Below are 20,773 nucleotides of genomic sequence, written 5' to 3' on the forward strand. Positions count from 1 at the left end.
CTGTAGCTCAACTGGAAGAGTTTATAGACAACATCACCATGTTCCATCATCAACAGACAGCTTAGTGTGTGAGAGCACACAAAAAGGAAAATGTTGTTTCTGTATTTTAACGTTCTTTCACTGAGAACAGTCTGACCCAATAGCACATCATCATGTTCTGAAAATAACCACCAGCCACTTACTGTTCCAAAAATACAATTAAATCCATAAAACCTCAAAGTAACTCCGTCACAATGACTACCACTGTCTTAATGCTTACCTCAAACATACCATCGGTACTCCTTGCCAAGAAAGAGCAACTTGGTAGAATAATTCACTAGAGACATTCCAAACTTGTAAAAAGCAGATAAGGACCAGAAAATTTACTTACCTTGTGCTTTGTATCCACCGCCTGGTGAATTTTGCCAGAATCAGCAGCTGGAGACAGAGAAGGCTTAAAATACTGAGTCCGACTCAGTGACAGAGAGATGGCCTTCGGGGTCACAAGCTTCTGGACAGGTGGATGCTGTGATTCCATCTTTGAAAAAGAAGCGGCAATCAACTTATCCTTGCACATCCACCCAAATTACTGCAGCATTTACTGATGAAAAAGTTACAGAACTATAAACCTCCGATCAGTTTCAGCACCCAGTGAAAATTATTTGGAAGTGTTGAAAGCATTTAGCTTGCAGAGGGAAATCACCAAAAAACCAGTTATGAAATCCAAAAAGCTACAGAAGTAGCCAAAGTCTGACTGAATCCTATTTCAAAATTTGGCAGTTAACTTCATAGACAAAATAATTCGTGTTACTATAAACAAAATAACTCATGTTACTATAATATGCTCCCATCTTTTCCTCTCCTCTGCCCACATTGTGATATTTTTTTCATTGGCTTAATCTATTAATTTAACATTCAAAGTGTTAAGCAGCTAATTATAGAGGCTTCTGGTTTTCATTTTTCCTACATATTCCTCCTTGAAAGCTACACTTTCCAAAAAATAAAAAATGTAAATGTTGTAAAACAATTTAAAAATAGTCTCATTCATTAAAATATGTTCCAATGCTTTAGATTTGCTTCAGATGCACTTAAAATACTGGTTTGACTTTCCTTGTCAAAGCATTTTCACAGACAGGAGTTAATTTTTAACAGAAAGCAATGTACATTCTGCAAAACTGACAACTGAATTGTGAAATAAGAAAGTCCCCAAAATCTGCAGTCTTAAGGATCAGAAGAATCAGAATGAGGATGCATGTTACTATTTAAACTAGTATAAACGGACAACTGTGTTTACAATGTAGCTTTAATTTCCCAGTATCCTCCACCTCTTGGTAATAAAATTCATGCTGTACTACCTATGAAGTGAATAAAAGTACATATTTCTAATAATTATTATACTCACTTTGAAACCCTGAGTAAAATGTGTTTTATTCAAGTTCATAGTAAGTGAACGAGTAAAGGACTGTCCATTGCTGTTTCTAAATGTAAATAGAATTGGAACTGGAATATTTGAGTTGGAAGGGATCTACAACTAGTCCAACTGCCTGACCACTTGAGGGCTGACCAGAGGTTAAAGCAAGGTGTTCAGGGCGTTGCCCAGATACCTCTTAAACACTGACAGGCTTGAGGCATTAACCACCTATAAAGGAAGCCTGTTCCAGGGTTTGACCACCTTCTCAGTAAAGAAAGGCTTCTGATTGTCAAGTTGGAACTTCCCCTGACTGATGCAGCTTTGAGCCATTCCCACACATCCTGGCACTGGATCCCAAGGAGAAGAGCCCAGCACCCCCCTCTCCACTTCTCCTCCTCAGGAAGCTGGAGAGAGCAACGAGATCATGCTTCAACCTCCTCTCCAAGCTGGACAAGCCCAGTGTCCTCAGCCACTCCTCAGAGGACATGCCTTCCAGCCCCTTCCCCAGCTTTGCTGCTCTCCTCTGGACACATCCACATCCTTCTGAAATGGTGGGGCCCAGAACTGCACACAGTGCTCAAGGTGAGGCCGCACCAACACTGAATCCAGCAGGACAATCACCTCTTTGGCCAGCTGGTGACGCTGTGTTTGATGCACCCCAGGATGGAGTTTGCCCGCCTGGCTGCCAGGGCGCACCTGCCGACTCACACTGTCCCTGCTGTCACCCAGCACCCCCAGGTCCCCTTCTGCAGGGCTGTTCTCCAGCCACTCCTCTCCCAATTTATACTGGTGCACAGCGTCACTTCATCCCAGGTGCAGAATGTGGCATTTGTTCTGGTTCAGTTTCATGTCACTGATGATTGCCCAATGCTCCAATCTCTTCAGATCCCTCTGCAAGGCTTCTTATCCCTCAAAAGAGTCAACAGCACCTACCAGTTTGGTATCATCAGCAAACTTGCTAATGGTGCATTCAACTCCTGCCCCGAGATCTTTGATGAAAATACTGAACAGATCTGGCCCTGGAACTGGGCCCTGAGGAACACCGCTTGTGACCAGTCACCAGCAAGATGTAGCCCCACTCACTACAACCCTTCAAGCTCTGCCCTTCAGCCAGTGCATCGTCTACCTGCTCATCCCACCGCCGGACAACTTGTCCAGAAGGATGCTGTGAGGGATAGTATCAAAAGCCTCACTAAAATCCAGAAAAACTGTATGTACCATCTTCCCTTCACCCGCTAGGCAGGTGATCTTATCGTAGAAGGATATCAAATTAGTTAGATTGGAATGTACAAATAAAAAAAAAATTAAAGTCACCCATTTAGATGTTTAGCACACTAAGAGCTATTATTTCTGGTGCAGATCCTCAAAATAACAAAAATATCACCAAAAATACTGGCAGAAGTTTTGCCTGAGTGCTGAAGTCTTCTGTCAACCATGCTTGCTTTAGAAGGAAAACACACAATCCTCTGCTTGGCACACACAGCCATCTCCTCCCCTTCTCAGCAACAGCTACCCTTCCCCTGCCAAACTTTATGAATTCTAGTATTATGAATGGACAATTTCTCTACTTTTACCCAGTGACAGCTGCATGCAACATTCGCTTCTGACTGACGTCAGGCTCTCTACTGCAAATCTGGTAGAACTTTCTTAATGCCTCATCACAGGTGTAGTTCCACAATTTAACTGAGAATCCATACAAGCTTTGTCCTCAATTATCTGGATAATATATATGGTAAAAAAAAAGAAAATATGCTCTCCTCTTCAACATTCTTGTAATTTAGCGTATGTTAAAAGATGGTACAGGAAATTCAAGATGCTTGTAAACTCTGAAGTGACTATAAAATTAATTCTACTTCTAATCAATGCATTAGCATACAAACTTCTTGAGACATTCTGTCCACTTTCGCATTAAAACAGCAGAGGAAAAGTTTGCACGGAAGAAAACCCACACTTTTGTTCCTTTGGTTGCCTGGTCTTAAAGTGGCCTTTTATGGGTTTTACAATTTAATAAACTCAATGATACCCAAAATAAAAGTGATTAAAAAAACATTACTAGTTGTAATTTTTTTTTTTAAATAAAAACAAAGGAAATCGTGATTTACCATAACATTATCACCAGGTCAGTGCTACTTCCAAGTAGGGATTTAGGAACATAATGTTACAGAAGTGACAACAGTTAACAATGTTCCTTCTCCTTTGAGCAGTAATAAAAAACATGAGTATCATTTTTTTGGCTCAAAATAAACATGGAAATCTCCACAAGATCAGTATGACAGCTCAATCAATATTTCTATATTTCTGATCATTTATGCAAGAGAAAGCTTTCCTAAACAGAAAGATTATCATGCAACATAACCGCAAACTGCACGACAAGATCAAATTACTTCGTGTGTTCTAGAGAAGTTGCTCTTGATTGACTTATCAAGACACCCCCACAAAAAGATAACTTAATCCTTAACCTGACTAATCTTTACAGTCCTTCATCCAGTGTGGGTAGACAGACAGTCTTAGCAATTTTAACACAACCCAGACAACTAGAATTCACATAATGCTAATATTAACTAGAATTCATGTGTATGCTGTCATTGAGGTTTGTGACGTCTTCTAACAGCTATAAAGCACAGGAAGTTATCTGAGCTTAAGATGTTACTGGTTCTTACCTGGTTTCTTTTGGATTGGAAGCTAGCAATATCCAGTATACTCCTGTCCACAGGCTAAAGGAGAAAAAAAAAAAAAAAAAGGTTAAATATTAGAGGACATTTTTTTCTTAAGAGTGGGTTTCATCCAACAAAAACATGGGGGTTTTGTGATCAACTTACAGAAGATAGTGGACTAGAAACAGAAGATGGAATCCTTTTAGCATCCTGTTGAAAAAACAGTGCAATAAATTAAACTGGACACCACATAAGGAAGATCTTTGTCCTCTACGAGCACCTTTACTATGCTTTTCAAACACATGAAACAAAACGGATTAAAAGGAGTGCCATTTACCGCCAAAGGGCTTGACATCTTCTCCAATGACTGCAAGATGCGCCGTGCTGTGGAACTTGTTACACCATAGGATTGCACGTTTGCTTGTTTAGCTTTCATTTGTCTTCTTACTGGTGGCTGAAAAATTAGCATTGCAAATGTTACGATGCTTCATTTTGATTTACACATGCATGTATTTTATGCCCTATGGTTATACTGATGATACAACCAATACCCTTGTGATGACAGGGAAAAATGCACTCCCTGGGCATTCAAGCCATGAAGAAGAAAATATGCTCTACTGACTTCATTTAAGTGAGGTCCCACACATACTGCACACAGGATAAGCAATAAATAATTATTTAAATGTAAGAGGTCCTAAAAGGGAAGATGTTAGGCCTGTAGGGCCTCTGAAGCAGTAATCAGGAAAACAGAACTGAAGCAAAAGCTTGTGCTACAGAAAATACTTTCGGTGACAAAACAGATCTCAGAGTTTCATTATGGTGTAAGCTTAAATCTTACATCTTAAAAACATGTATACAATCATCATCAGGAATTTCTAGCTTTGCTTTTCTTGTTTCCTCCCTTCACCCAAGATTACTGTTGACTGCAGATCTTTTAACTCTATTTAAAAAGATAAAGATCTGATGTGAACAGTAACAGATCTAAACATTACACTGAAAAAGTAAACCATTGTACCTGCACCACATGACTTTGAATACAATTTTTAAAAACTTATTTCAGTGTGACTTTTTAAAAAAATTATGTTAAACCCCTCACGTAACCACATCATGCTTCCCATACTGCTATGTGAAGACAGGAAGCAGACCATACAGCATGTACAAAACACAAGCGAGATTCGCTGTAATCCACAGCACGCAGCAACAAGCAAGCTAGTCTCTCCTTTAAAAGCCTAGTGTTCTGATTCCTCATTTCAGCATAACCCACATTTATTTTGTAAAATATCTAAATAGCTAACCAAAGAGGGCTCCTAGCTTACAGGAAGTTCTGAGTGTTCTGAAGTTTGATTTAACTCTAAGTCAGAACAAACCACAAGTTTTCAAGGTTTCCCCTACGTCAGGAACTTGTAGGTCCCCTTGTTCCATGGTAGAAACAGACTGCCAGAACAGGTCCAGCAAACTTTTATTTCCAGTTCCTTAAATAAAGCTCCTTTTGACTTTTGATTTTTTTTTTTTTTTTTAAATAAAGGTCATTTTTTTTAAACACATTTCAACCGAGCCATATTTTATTGACTTCCTTTTTAGATTCAACTCTAGCTACTGAGAGTTGTCAGCATTTTTAATTTGCTGGTTCATTTCAGAATGCGAAGAACTCTTAGGAGCAAGTAACTTTTCAAGAGCTATCTGAATGATATTAAAATAGAAAGCATTTCATTGTTTATCTTGAGACGGCATTTAGGACTGTGTGCCTCCCTCTAGGTAACAGAAGAGCCAAGGATCAGCATAGTTGCCTCTTAGACACTATTACAGTAAAGAGTGGACCATTTTATACACTATATTCATATCATGAGTGTAGGCATGCTTGGGGATGATCTACAGACAAGTATCAGGCAGGTATCTTTTGCTACTAAAACCACAAGTTTTCAAAGTTATACCATAATTGGTTTTAATTACATGTTATTTTCACATAATACAGTCAGAGGTAGATGATGGCAGAAAACTGAATTTTTTTAGACTTAACAACAGAAGAAATCCTGACTACAAACAACTAGCCAGAATCTAAGAAGCTACTGTCATTCTTGTGCATTATGACAATTATTTCTATGTAAACCGTTAAAAAAGAATTTAAACACAAATTGTTCTTGTCTACATTTGTAGGCTGAGAGGGAAAAATAGGAACTGTGGCCACATTTTCAGCTCCCTTCTCCCAGCTCTTTTGGCAGTGCTACCCATCCTGTACTTCAATTATATTCTCCCTCACACCACACTACTATTCTCATACCTGATAAGGAGCAATCCGGGCTTTTGTCTCCCTTGCTGCTGCAGCTGCACCACCATAAGTGGTCTTTCCAGGGTAAAATGGAGAATCCCCAAGCTGGCTTGTCTTAAAGAGAGAAGTGTTTCCAAGTGACTACAGAAAGGTGGTATGATAAGTGGTTAGGAAAACGGCTACACATTCAAACTGATTAAAATTAAGACTGTGCAGTACTTACAGGAGAAGGAGATCCAAAAGCAGATAAATTGAATGCAGGTTTTTTAGAGCTGGCTGCATGATGCTGTGAGAGGGAATGAGATCTTTCAGCCTCTGTGGACCAGAGCAGCGGTGCTGAAGTATTTTTTGAAACTGTGATATCTGCCAAAATGAGACATACTGTATGTAAACATCTTATGCACAGAGAGAACTTTAATATTAAAGATCACACCAACTCCGGAGTCCTTCAATACAGAAAAATAAATCTTACAGAATGAAAAAGTCCCCCAACACTAATTTCTCCAGCATCCTCAACCTTCAGAGTTCTTCAAACAGATCAATTTCATATATGGTAGGAAAACCAAGTATCAACTCTGAGCATGAAATCTGCTCACAGAACTGCAAATACACTACCTTTGAGTAATCTTTCAAAAACTTGCACAAAAAGTTAATATTATTGTATGCTTCCAATGCAGAGCCATTTTATCTTCTCTTCTTCCATAGTAAAATAAAAAGGAATGCATAAAACACTGGTGCCTCTATAATGATACCAAGTTTTTCTATATTGGTAAAGGGTCAGAGGCCAGAATTGTTAGAGATTCTGAACCTAAAAAATTCCCCAAAGGCTGATCTAACAGACTTAATGACATATTTTCCATGTATGTTTTATGGAGACACACCAGAAAGCTCTAGTAAACTCAGGTTATATTGCTAAAGCCTGGCAACATCTATTCTGAATTGTAAAAATACGCTCTCCAGAGAACTTGCTAAGCACGCCTCAATTCCTGTTTATATGGAGGACTAAAGCTGCAGACATGCTGGTTGCCCTTTCTCAGTGAGATCACCTATTCATTTTTTTTATTTTAAAATGGTGTGCATTCCTTACTGAATTCAGCAAAAGACATGGCAGTACTGACAACGGATACCTTCTACCAAGAAAAGCCAAAAGAGAAGCCCAAAACTTGTCCAGGCAGAATAGCTTCTTGGTTGCTTCCTGGTGGAAACACAGGAGGACGTCTGGTGTTTCTATTTGTCACTTTCATTTATTCATATTTAGCCAGCTGTCAGTTAGACATCCTGAGTCACTCTTCCTTGCAGGCAATCAACCTAGCTGCCAAACTACTGCGAATCATCTTCTGTTCCTTCTATCCCAGTTCAAGATTTAAAGATCACCTCGCTAAACGTGTTTTTATCAGCACCAACTATTTGCAATAGTTTTATATTAAAAAAGTGACAGGATTATATACTTCTAAAATACAAAAAATTTAATTCTAACATCCAAAGCTGACATTCACCTACTTTATTTACTAAGGTGATGTGCAATATTAAAGAATGCAAAGTACCTCACGTTACCAAAAAAAAACCATCTAGAGAACATGAAAGTTATTACCTTTATCAGACGCTCTAGAGGAGAAGCCACTCGTCGTTGAGATGTTATCATCATCATGCTGAGAGGTAGAATCTTTTATTTCTTTTACAAGAGACAGTCCAGGACTGCCAATGCCAAATGAAGATGACGTAGAGGGCTGACAGTGTGGTACTGTGGAATCCAACATGGTGCAGTTCAAATGGCTCCGATGAAGAGAGGGCCTTGTTAACACATCTGAGAAGTTCAATGCAGATCTACTCGTGGATGGTTCTAAACAAGAACAGGGAGACAATCAGCTTTCCTGTAGGCAAGCTCACAGAAGCCAAAACCTGTTTTCGATCAACAGTCATACTATTGCCAAGTTCTAAGCACAAAAATAGAGAAGCCGAATTTAACTTGCTCCTCATCCAGATAGGGTTTCATCTAAATGTCTGATTACAACAGCAACACTGCTTGCAATACTAAGTATTAATGTCACATTGAGAAGTAGTTAATGATGAGGTTTTACAACACCAAATTCTGACCCCATGCTCAAGAGTTTTAACACTGGGTCTTTCACTATATCAAACACGTATGAATTCCTTCCTCTGACAGATAAAGCTTGCAATAAGCTTTAAAAACTTTGAGATTACATGGCAAGTTACAGACAATGCTGTAATTTATATAATCTTGTAACAAACATGTTAATCTGAACACATAACATGAAACTGTGTATTTGCAGGGGTTTTGGGGGAGTTTTGTTTTGGTGCCCACCTCCGCAACTCTATCACATCAGGTCATGCTACAGGGAAAAAACAGAATCATAGAATCGCTTAGGTTGGAAAAGACCTTTAAGATCATTGAGTCCAACCACTAACCTAACACTGCCAAGTCCACCATAAAACCATGTCCCTAAGCGCCACGTCTATATGTCTTTGAGATGACTCAGCCACTTCCCTGAGCAGCCTTTTCCAGTGCTTGATAACTCTTTCGGTGAATAAATTTTTCCTAATAGCCAGCTGAAACTTGAGGACATTTCCTCTCATCCTATCACTTGTTATTTGAGAGAAGAGAATGGCACCCACCTCACTACAGCCTCCTTTCAGGTAGTTATAGACAGCGATCAGGTCTCCCCTCAGTCTCCTTTTCTCCAGGATAAACAGCCCCAGTTTCCTCAGCTGCTCCTCATCAGACTTGTGCTCCAGACCCTTTACCAGCCTTGTTGCCCTTCTCTGAACTCTCTCCAACATCTCAATGTCTTTCTTGTAGTGAGGGGCCCAAAACTGAACACAGGATTCAAGGTGCAGCCTCACCAGCGCCAAGATAAAACACCATCTCCTAAACACTAACTTTTGAGATTTTTCCACAATGGACAAGTAAGCATCTTGGCCCCAGTTATGAGTATTTTTTCCCTACTAACCAAATGGTCTGTAAACATTGCCAGCGTCCTGCACAGGGTGGTCTCACAGCTACGACTCACTAAACAAACAGAAGAGCTATTAATGGATATCTTGCCTGATACCCACATAAAGTCCACGATCTCTCTCAGGAATTCTGGGAATGAACATGATTTTGAGTCACTATCTTCTTGATATTTGCATTGAAGCTTAAACAAGCTAGTTCAATCTTCATAACCACCACAGTCTCAGTAATTAGGTCTCCAAAGCACTGACAGACTTTTAAGACTGTTCTGCTTGAGATAAAGAGTTATCAGGCTGAAGGCTGACCAAGCAAAGGAATACAGGCTCTAGCACATCAGTACCTCAGAGCTGATGAAACAGGCTTTCTACAATTTTAATAGTAATAATAATTATAAAATCTTATTTTTAACTATAGCAAGAAAGATTGGTCTTCAACATCCACAGACTGCAACACAAGCTACTAAAGGCCTTAGGGTGTCCATCTGCTCCTGATTTCTTGGAGTTAGAAAGTTTGCCATGCAGCTGTTCTTACTGAAAGGTCCTTTCACACAGTTCTTCAGGAAAGCCAACACATGTTCCTCATTCATTAAGACCTTCTCTATTCCTTTATCCAAACTAACTCTCAAACCACAGCTACACAGAAAGCAACAGAACTCCTTACATTGGCAACAAAGATATTTCCTCATCATTTTTCCTTCTTCCAACAGAAGCAACTGACTTTCTACACAGATGGTTAAGTACATGTGCTTAGATAAAGCTTCTCTCCTTACTAAAAATTAAGTTCCACAAACCTGCTACTTAAAGAAAAACTCAAATGAGAGTATATACAGATTTACAGAAGAAAACTACAGAAAGAGTTAGTCAGAGGCACTGGATTTAAAACATAATCTATCGTATGGTAAAGTAAGGGGTTGCAGACTTCTTTGCCAAGGGCCCAAATAGGTTTTCAAAGACCCCATGCTAGCCATGCACGCACCTTAATGTTACTGAATATTTAAAAAAATAATAATGTCATAAACCAAGCTCCCCAGTTATCCATTAAGCTAACAAGGAACTTTACTAAATTGACTGAAGAAGCCCAAAGGAGAAAAAAAAAAAAAAAATCAGGACATGAAAAGGAATTTTCCCCTGGCATTCTAGCATGGGGCCTTTTGTTTTAAAGACAACAAAACAAATTAATGTTTTATTACCTCAGGCACTACGACAGACTTTCATACCAGATGTTTGAAAAAGAAAATGTAACCCAGAACAGTTGCAAATGAATATTATCAATGTTTTGCACCTGGTTAGTTGACTATCTGAAGTTAACTGATGACTTTGATGACTTCTAAGAGCTGTAAGACCTCCAGTATGTTTCATAATTATGTTTAGAGTTTAAAGCTAAGACAGTCTCACAAACAGTTGCTGGGGTCTTTTTGTTTACTTTGGGGGTTGGGAGGGGGAGTTGTTGTTATTATTATTTTTTTTAATTTTGTCAAAATGGTCCTTCCAGCTTCCTTTAGAAATTTAGATTCAAAACCAGAAATCTGTGAATAAATACAGATGGCCAGAATACGAAATGATTTTTCACATACCTTCTAAATTAATTCTTGCTGATTCAGGCGTGACTCGCCCATCAATCATTATGGTATCTTCATTTGCATAATCATGGTGATAGTTTACTGGATTCTCTTCCTGGTTTGTAGATTCATTTGTATCTACACATTCATCCTCACTTTTATTGAAATACTTCTGTAACCATCCTGGTACAATGCTTTTCACTGATTCTGTCACCCTGCTAATGATTCCCTGCTTGAAAGAAAAAACACTTGTTAATTACACAAACACAGTCAACAGCATAGGCTGGGATGAATGCTTGCACAGACCTTGAAGACAGACATTAAATAGCAAATATTCAGAACAAGAATTAGGCAGAGCGTGTTGATACTTGACATAGGATCTCCAGAACTCTGGGACATGCAGGACAAAAATTCACCTAAGATGGATTTACTAACTTATTAGTTTCTGCACTTCCCAGTGACCTCAGCAATGTTTAGAATTCTGAAATTTCAGCCGAAGTTCACCATAGGCTTGTGAGGTCACAAGGCCATCAGGAAATTCTATTTCTAAATAACTCCTGATGTACATACTTTTTTGAGGACTCCTCCTCTTCACATCCTCACTTGAAAAACCACCAAAACCAGAAGCTCAGCAGCTATCTACAGTAGTAGTGATGACCACAATAGCTGAGATCATCAGTGAACTTAGATATTTCTAATGTTTCTAATGCTAAACTGCAGTAACAACGTGTATTAAAAAACCCCACCGTTATGCTCTGAACAGTTAGGGTATCCTGAAAGAAATCCTGGAAGAAACACAGCTATAGTTGAATAACAGATACTTCACTACAGGACTGTTAAACAGATCAATTCTGATCAAATTTCATTTCATGGTATGTTAAAGTTTTGGATCTCCAAACATTAATATTTTGCAGTTACTGAACACACAAAAGCCACTTCCATGTTGACGTTTACCAATTATTTGCAATGCTTACATTCTACATTTAAGAAATATTTATTCACCCTTTTGTTTTAGGCGGTCACTTGGTTCCCCATCATGCCCTCAAAATTTCAACACACTTTCCTGTCAAATCTCAACCCGCACAGCAGAACGCTCGCAGCGCGGAGCTCCCTCCTCCTTACACTGCCTGCAGCCGCAGAACCAGCTGCTAAACTCTGCAAGCTGCAAACAAACGTGACAGCTAACTCAGCAATTTCAACACTTCGAAAACTGAAAAGCAGCAAGAGTTAAACAGATTTTTGTTGAACTCCATCGTCAGCTGCCAACACATGTATCAAAGGCTCTGCCAAGGTGCTTAAAATATTTTTCTGAGCTTAGGAAACAAAATTTTCTAGTCAAAACTGTTATTCAGGTGTAGAATATTGAAAATATTCTTTGAGCATGTAACAGATACAGTCTAGTAATCTATTCTGAAACAAGAAGAACTCTGCTGTATTCAACTGCCTTTAAAAATGTAGCACACAAATTAAAATAGGAGCCCAAATCACTTATTGAAGTCTTTTGTACATGATAATGCAAACACAAACTTACACAATTTATGAACAAATTAGACAACTTTGAATTTGGAGTTAAGAGGGGGTGGGGAAAGAGCGAGGAAGGGAAGGTAGGAAACAAAAAGCCTTGTCACAGAAAGCCATATTAATTTACATTTTGACGTTTTTCATCATGATCTCTAATTTCATCTTGTACTTGCGCAAAGACAGAATAAATATCTAGGGAGAGTTTAAATCTGACAGAATACAGCATAATAAACACATCCATCACAATTACTACACTAAGATGCATGCAAGTACACCATGGTCAGGATCTTGCTGCTATTCTACATAAACACTAAGCCTCAGCTTTCCAACAAAAACTACTAACTCCATGTAATACCAGAGTTCACAAACAGTTCGGTGCACAGTACCAGCAATGAAGTATCTCACCCTATCCCCAAGCCCCTCTTTCCCTGTGACACACTCTCCCCTTTTTTGGGGGGTAAGTATTTTGCTGCTATGAATAAAAGCTTATCAGGAACTCACAGGACTTAAAATTTGCCAAAACGAGCAAATGTTTGGGTCACAAACTGCATCCAAGGCAATGCTCTTTCTAAAAAGCTAAACTGAATTCAGTATCGCTAGAGAGTCTCTCCATCAGAAAATAGATATTATTTGCCATAGAACAGACCTGTATGATTCTCTTGCTGAAGAAATCCCAGGACTGAAAGCTACCTGAGACTCAGGATGCAAGACGTAGGCATCCAGAAGAGAGAACACACAATCATTAGTGATCCAAGTAAGTAACCAGAGAATCTAACTACACCAATAATTAAGCAAGATGACATTTTACCATCTATATCTAAAAACAGAATGGTTTGACCCTTTCTGGCATATGGCAGCCTTGCTGGCGATCTCCACATCATCAGCACTTTAAGACTAAGCTGGGTATCACAGAGTAACTTCCAAATCAGTCCAGGAGCTGGAACTTGTTCAGTGCAGCCATACTGTGGCAAGTCCTAATAGCCTGCTCCATCTGGCTGAGGTACAGTGGAAGACAAGAAGCATAGTTTTATGCTCCAGAATACTGCTGGCTTAGTGACAAAGCTAGGAAAAGCAAAACATATGGAAATGCACCTCCATTTTCTGACTGCAAAATGAAAAAGTTGATTAAAGGCACTGTGAAAAAAATAGGCAGGCCATTATAAACAAGCCACCATCAAATACAGATCTTGCTAAATAAAAAAACCATACCTCCCCCTAAAAATAACACGTGCACCCCAGGTATACACATCCACAAAAAAAAAAAAATTCCTTATGGTATCTCCTACCAGCCCATCACAGCTGAAAACTGATCAATAAAGGACCATGGCTGGATTCCTGTCCAATTCAGGCAGTTAAGGTACAACTGACGAGCTACACTTTTAAACATGCACATTCCATATCCTTGCTATGACACTTCTATGCCTTATATTGCCTTTAAAGCTGGCATTTTAGTTTTACTCTAACTTTTCATTTTCTAGCTCTACAGTTTCAGCACATGGGTTTGAATACTCTCCCTGCCTACACATGCAAGACAAGCCAACCCTGCCAGCAGCAGAGCACCCTCCCTCTAGTGCTCCTGCATCACCACCTCTGTATTTTGTCCATCCCACTGACACAAAGAGATCTTTAGAGGTGAAATACAGAACACGCTACACAGGATGACTCTAACATGCTTATTCCTCTAGCAAAATCCAAGCAGACCACTCAGATCCGAAGCCCCTGGTATCACAATTTTGTACCAGTCCCTTCCTGAACACCTTCATTCACTACAGCTACACCAACCACACTACTGCACAAAAACTCTTCCAGTTCCCAGGGCCGGGTTGGGAGCGGAACCAGCGGTGCTGGCACACGGCTTTAACGCTCATAACTCCTCATTTCTACAGGCCAGATAGGCACCAAGTTTAGTATCGTGGAAGGGCAGAAGATGCCATAGGGCAATCCTGACTGCGCATAGCAGCGTTTTAGTCAGTGAATGTGTTTTGGTCCTTAAGTGACTGACTTCAGCAGTCTGAGAGCTGCTGTCAGTACCCACGGCTGTCAGCTCATCCTAAATGCATTCATACTCTATTTTCATCATAAAATATCAGCAGGAAAGCAGAACAAAACAACAAAAAACCTGAAAAGAGCCAGTAGCTTAGGAACAGATATTTACAACGGCTTTTCAAATCCTGTGCATTAACCTGTCTGCAGCTCCGCTCAATATATTCTGTGTATACAAACGACACAGCAACAGTAACTACAATCACAGTTACTCAAGGCATATTGCTTTGAGATGCAACTCTAAGCAAAAGATCTGTAGATACAAATACTAAACAGTAAACAAACAAGTGTCCTAATTTAGTACTTTAAAATATAATCTCTTCAAATGATCTCTATAAAGAAAGAAATATCCCTAAGTTATGGTCACAGTTCGACGACCAAATTTAAAAGCAGGCGATTTCTTGGCCAAAAATATGTATGGAATAGGATGCTTTTCCCACTCATGTCTTTCACATAGCAATGGAGGAGGACAGTGCTGGCAGGAGTACTCAGCAATGATGTATTACTGGAAAACATCTATTTTTGTAAATTATTTGATCAGTCTGAAAGGTTTAAGTAAATCCCACTATACAACACAGGAAATACTAAAAAAAATATAAAAGTCATACACTAATATGAATTTGTCAAGAGGTGCAAAATACACAACCAGATAAAAGACCCAATTTCCACTTCACTATATGCACACCTTTTAGAGTATCAAGGTTTTTCTCCAGGCTTCTCAGATTTTTTGCTCCCCATTTCAATCTTCAAGTTATTAAAACATACGAATTAGTAAGTCCTCAAAAAGAAAACATGCACCTAATGGTGAAGTTCGCTGAGATAGAGCAGATCAATCTGACCTCTTCCAGCCATCAGAAAGGAACTTTTGTGCTCTGTCCATCCTCCACGGTTACCTCATGCCAGTTCTGGTGCATCGCAGGATACTCTGGAAACTAGCAGAATTCATTAATCTGGCAAAAAGTACAAGTTTCTCTGCTGGACTAATGAGTTAAACTGGCTCAGTGCACCAGAACTGGCCCAGAGAGAGAGGAAGATGGGGCAGCCAGGATGAGAGGAAGAAGAAACTAAACTTCCTCCATTCTGTGTCCGGACTGCTGTTAAAAAGACCATCTCTTCTTCCACTCACCCTTCCCTGGTGCTGCACTGGCACATACACACAGCCAAATGACAAACTGTATGAGGGCTCTCTCAAATAGACCTAGACAAAAAATCTGTCAATAGACTGTGGCAGTGAGGACTACCCCTCAGGGGCAGCAGGTCACCCTGTGGCTGCAGGGGTGCTCATGCAGGAATAGAAATTGTAACATGACGTGATTGCCTCTTGCAGTGGCACAGACTCAGACTGGCTTAAACTCTGCTTTTGCTATTCAGTGCGTGGTTTCAATTTGGATGTAGGACAGCAGAGTTTGATATTTCCTTTAGAAAAAGGACAATAAAAACTTATGACTTAATATGAACAATATGCTACAGGAATGCAATTAATCATGTAACATTTGAAAAACAACAATTTTAAGGCAAGTGGACTAGTGCAGATTCATTTCTAAAAGTCATGAAGAGAAGATTATGATTCCAGGCACCAATGTATTTCCTTCTTATTGCTTGAAATGACCCTTATTTTCCTGAGTCCAGTTAGCTTTAGAATAAACACCCCAGAGAAATTCAGGTGCTTTATTCATTTTGGCAGTGGTTGCACATCTTTACCCCATGATTATCACTTCCATCTGAGTGCAAAAAGCCAGTGTATGCTCTGATAGATAAGTTGGTGTCTACTCCACTAGATTAAATCCTTGTGATGCTGAATGGTTTTCTCTCCAGATTTAGCAGAGTATGATAACACACGTTTTATATTTAGGATTTAAACACACAGTTTAGGCATAAAATTGTCTATCTTATTTATAGGTATTCTCTATACAGTAAGACCCAATTCATTACAATATTTCAACATCACCAAACATAACTGATAATGAAAACACCAAACTCTTCCTCTTTCCCGCATTTATGGTAAGTTTATGCATACAAAGGCTTTCAAGGCATCAAACCCCATAGTACAGTTTTTCCACCTCATGTAATATACTAGACTTCCAGCAATGAATTAAACATTTTCAGAGCCACTTCTCCTAAAAGCACCCACAAACATGGTATCACAGGCTAATGCTCAGCACTTAGTAGTGAGTACACGCTATGTATGTAAAACACAAGCAAGGGCAGGCCAAATTCTTCAGCAACTCCTGAAATAATGGTGAAATACCATTCCAGGGCAACTCACAGCTTGCTGATGTCCATCCCCTTGTTGAGTGCAGACAAGGTTTTTTAGATAACTTAAGCATATCTCACAAAATGAAGTACTTACTGCTACAAAATTTCACTCCTGCCACTTTAGAGTGGCACTCAAAAGTAAATCACAGTCTTCAAAGAAGACCATAATTAAATTTTTAAGTTAAATGTGGTGTTAACATGACAGTGAAGTACTCTCATGCTCCCTCTGAAATACCTTTCCTATCCATGCCAATCTACAAACTGACCTGACAATACAATGTGCAAATGGTTTTGCAAAATGCAATGCATCAATCCCGTTGCACATACAGTATGCTATCTTATTCAAAACATCGACCATGTAAGTTAAAATGAAGAAAACCAAAGAACCATCATTAATTATCTTCTGTGATCAGCTGATATTTTAGCAAAACTCAAAGCCTTCCTACTTCTCAAGTACTGTACATAGGCATTGTCTAGAATACAGAAGTTAAGCCTCACAAAATCTAAATCAGCAGAACCTGCAATCACTTTAAATAGGACACATTTAACCCTGCCGCATATACTTCTTGACTAGATTTTAAAATGTAAGAACTAGTGCCTAGGAGAAACTAAACCACTGACTCTCAGGCACGGCTGCTTTAGCGGAAGCGGCAGCTATAGTTATATCCTTTGAACTTTTGAAAGTAGGAATCTGAAACTGTAAAGCCACGGTAGGCTCACCTCTGCTGCAGGGCAGTAATCTTCGCTCATAAGGGGCAGCAGTGTCTTTCTGGCCATAATTTTTCATCACAGCCCAGCTGACAGAACCAAGAGCATCTCACAAACACATAACCAGTACCTCCAAACACCATTCTCTTATCAGTAACATGAAAAATTGCCATTCCACACACAGATTATTTTAGTGGTTGTAAGCAATTGCATCTACAAGTCTGTATATACCACTCTGTAAATTTAATAACAAATACTGAGGACTGACACTAGAAGAGGTGCACTGTCACAGCTCATTTTACCACATACCTAGTTGCACCACAGTAATTCCTTAATACAGCTACATTCAAACCATTTTAAACCTTGTTTACATACACTTAGCTTGGGGTGACTTAAGCTACAAATGTACCTATATTACAGGCTTGCACATACTATTACAGTTTTTCCTCATCAATTTAATATTTTGTTACCGTAAATCTTTCAGTGTTTCACTAGATCTGTAATCCAGTCCCAAAGAAAATGCCAGTTGAACAGTTTAACTGAACAGTTTAACACTTGGTTTACTTTAGTCTTGGAGGTCACCAGACCTTGAGCTCTAATAGGGGAAGGAGTCGTGAGACACACCTGCTTCCAAAAAGGCAGATGATTCAAAATACAGTCATAACTAAAAGCAAAGTCAGCCAGCTTTCCAGGACAGTCTCATACAACTCTTTCCAACACCAGAGCAATGGAAACAATAATAAATACGGAGAAATAAAATTTTCTACTGGCACAGGTATTCACAAAGCTCACATGTGCTAAAACTGTAGGTAAGATTTCAGTGCATGTTGGTGTCCAGGTGCTGGCATATACAATTTTCCCCAGCAAATGTGAATGTAAATATGAACTTAGGCTTTCTTTAAAAAACATGGTGGTCACAATCAAGCCAAACACACACAAAGGCACTGTAATTAAATGCAACATGCAATTATGAGATGAGTTATAAAAACTCAAAGGGAACTCCTCCCTCAGAACTATTAGTACTGCTGCCCAAATACAGAAGCTTTAGTGCTATCGCATTTCTTACACAAAGGGGAGAAAAAATATTTAAAGTCTTTTATTGTCAAAAGAAGGGGAATGTGTTTGTGAACTCTCTGACAAAAACAAAGAAAAGCAAATCTCATAGCTAAGAGAAGATCTTTTAATTGTTTTTGTACAGTAATCTAGGATACCACAATGACAAATAGTGTATCAGCAAATTGCAAAAGTACTTCTGCTTCAGGCAAAGTTAAACGAGCTAGTTCATACTTGCCTTCACTCAATTTTAAGATGGTCCAACTGACTTGGCTTCAAAGGTTTAGAGTACTTACCCTGTCTTTCCACCAACAACGTTAGGGGTATAACAATCTCTCACCAGATGTGGTGATAAATAGCAGCAAATAACACTACCTTCAAGTGGCTCAACTGTTAGCGAAATTAACATCTCTCTGGCTTAAATGATGCATTTAAATTGTACTTTCAACTAGGTAGTTGTAGCAGGCAGATAAGACCTGTAGTGTTTAGGCATAAGGAGAAAGCAAGTCAAGACTTTTATGCAGCACTATAAATAAATAAAATATGGAATATAGTGGCAAGAAGGGAAGATACCTGGCACAAGAGATCGGTACAAGTGAAAATAAGAAATATGTCCAAATTTAGGGCAATTGTTCATGAAATTGTATAAATAAGTAACTTAATACCCTAACAAGTAATAAAAAACTTGTCTAGTGGCTAGAATTCTTAATTAGAAAAATATTGTGGGCACTTACTAATTATTCAGCATTGAGGACTTACACTGTACGTTACAAAAAGCACAGGAGTTTTCATTATAATGTCTTAGTAGTACATACCAAGAAACATATACTGAGGAAGATCTCCTCCCTCTTTTCTCATGACTGTTCAAGTATCACTATTAGACATACCATAGATGTACAACAGCTACACAATTAAATACTGGGTTGATTATACCTAATACTAAAAAGCAAAAAACTCACTGACTTTTCGAAATTTAACAGCAGAAAATTTGAAAAGTGTATCACATGACTTAACACTAAAATCCAGAAGACAAAAAAAAAAAAATCTGGAAAACAGCAATCATAGACAAAAGCCTCTTAGCTATTCTCTTCTTAAAGGCAACCCTGCAATTTTCTCTAGATAAAATGCAACAGTGAGATAGAGGAATTATTGCTTCCCTCAAAGAGCATCATAGCCCTGAAGACAGAATTAGAGGACAGATCAACAAAAGGATTACCGACCCACCCAAAGTAACACTGACATTTATGCTGAAGCCACATGCCTGTGCGTGCCCTATGGTCCAACAGCAGCAACAACAGAACCGTGTACACACAGATGCTGTAGGGCACCCCAGAGGTCACGTACTCCAACATCCTGCTCAGAGAAGGGCCAAGAACAGCAGGTTGCGCGCAGCTGTGTCCATCTGGGTTTTGAGCATCTCCAGGGACTAAGACCTCTCTAGGCAGTTCTTCCAACACACTGGCTATCCTTAGAGTTAGAAGGTTTCCCTAATATGAAATCAGAACTTCTCATTTTGCAACTTGAGTCCACTGTCTCTTTTCCTGTTGCTATGAACCTTCTAAAAGAGCCTTGCTCCACTTCCTCTACACTCTTGTCAGGCATTTGCTCTTCTTAAGCTGAACAAACACAGCCCTCATGTGCCTCAGCCCCCTACTCACCTTGGTGGCCCTCGACATATTTTTTTGTTGTTGTTTGTTTGTTTGTACTGGAGAGGCAAAAATTGGACATAACACCCCAGATGCAGTCCCAGAAGTGCTGAAAAATCACCTCCCTCAACATCCTTCCCACATTCTTAGTAATACCACCAAGAATGCAGTTGGCCCTGTTCACCTCAAGGGCATGCTACTGATTCAAGGTTCAACTTGCTGTCCAGCAGGTGGGTGGAGTTGTTTTGTCCCAGATGAAAGACTTGGCATTTGCCTTTATCAAACCTCATGAGGTTCCTGGCAGACCACTTCTGTTGAGATCCCTCAATGGCAGCCCTGTCCTTCATCATACAATAGGGCTGACGTTCCCCCAGGTTTGGTATCATCTGGGAACCTATTGAGGATGCATGACATTCCTTCATCCCAGGTTATTAATAAAGACGTATAACAGTGTCAGCCCCAATATCAACCCCTGAGAGACTGTATCAGCAGTCAGCTGCCACTGGAACTTTGTACTGCTGATCACAACCCTTTGACGCCAATGGTCCCGCTAATTTTCCAGCTGCTTTACAGTCCACCTGACAAATCTGTATTTCACCAGCTGGACTACAGGGATAACATGGGAGACCATGTTGAGGGCTTTGCTAAAGTCCAAGTAAACAACATCCACTGCTTGCCCCATGTCCACTAAGCCAGCCATCCCACCG

General features: G+C 39.4%; 1 protein-coding gene across 7 annotated transcripts in view; it reads right to left on the reverse strand.

Moving 5' to 3' along the window:
• Window positions 1-20,773, reverse strand: part of NUP153 (nucleoporin 153) — a 45,169-nt gene that overhangs the window by 18,538 nt on the left and 5,858 nt on the right. For 4 of the 7 annotated variants that reach the window (XM_065052366.1, XM_065052364.1, XM_065052370.1 and 1 more), the window contains exons 2-9: window positions 10,855-11,068; window positions 7,902-8,150; window positions 6,534-6,673; window positions 6,323-6,451; window positions 4,382-4,498; window positions 4,210-4,254; window positions 4,051-4,104; window positions 371-517 (exon numbers count right to left, since the gene is read on the reverse strand). In XM_065052366.1, the coding sequence (XP_064908438.1) occupies window positions 371-517; window positions 4,051-4,104; window positions 4,210-4,254; window positions 4,382-4,498; window positions 6,323-6,451; window positions 6,534-6,673; window positions 7,902-8,150; window positions 10,855-11,068 (1,095 nt within the window). Of the gene's footprint in view, window positions 1-370; window positions 518-4,050; window positions 4,105-4,209; window positions 4,255-4,381; window positions 4,499-6,322; window positions 6,452-6,533; window positions 6,674-7,901; window positions 8,151-10,854; window positions 11,072-20,773 lie in introns of all 7 variants that reach the window. The other 3 variants (XM_065052365.1, XM_065052363.1, XM_065052367.1) reach the window with 2 other exon arrangements.

Source organism: Columba livia, chromosome 2 (assembly GCF_036013475.1).
Source record: "Columba livia isolate bColLiv1 breed racing homer chromosome 2, bColLiv1.pat.W.v2, whole genome shotgun sequence".
NCBI classification, from domain to species: Eukaryota; Metazoa; Chordata; class Aves; order Columbiformes; family Columbidae; genus Columba; species Columba livia.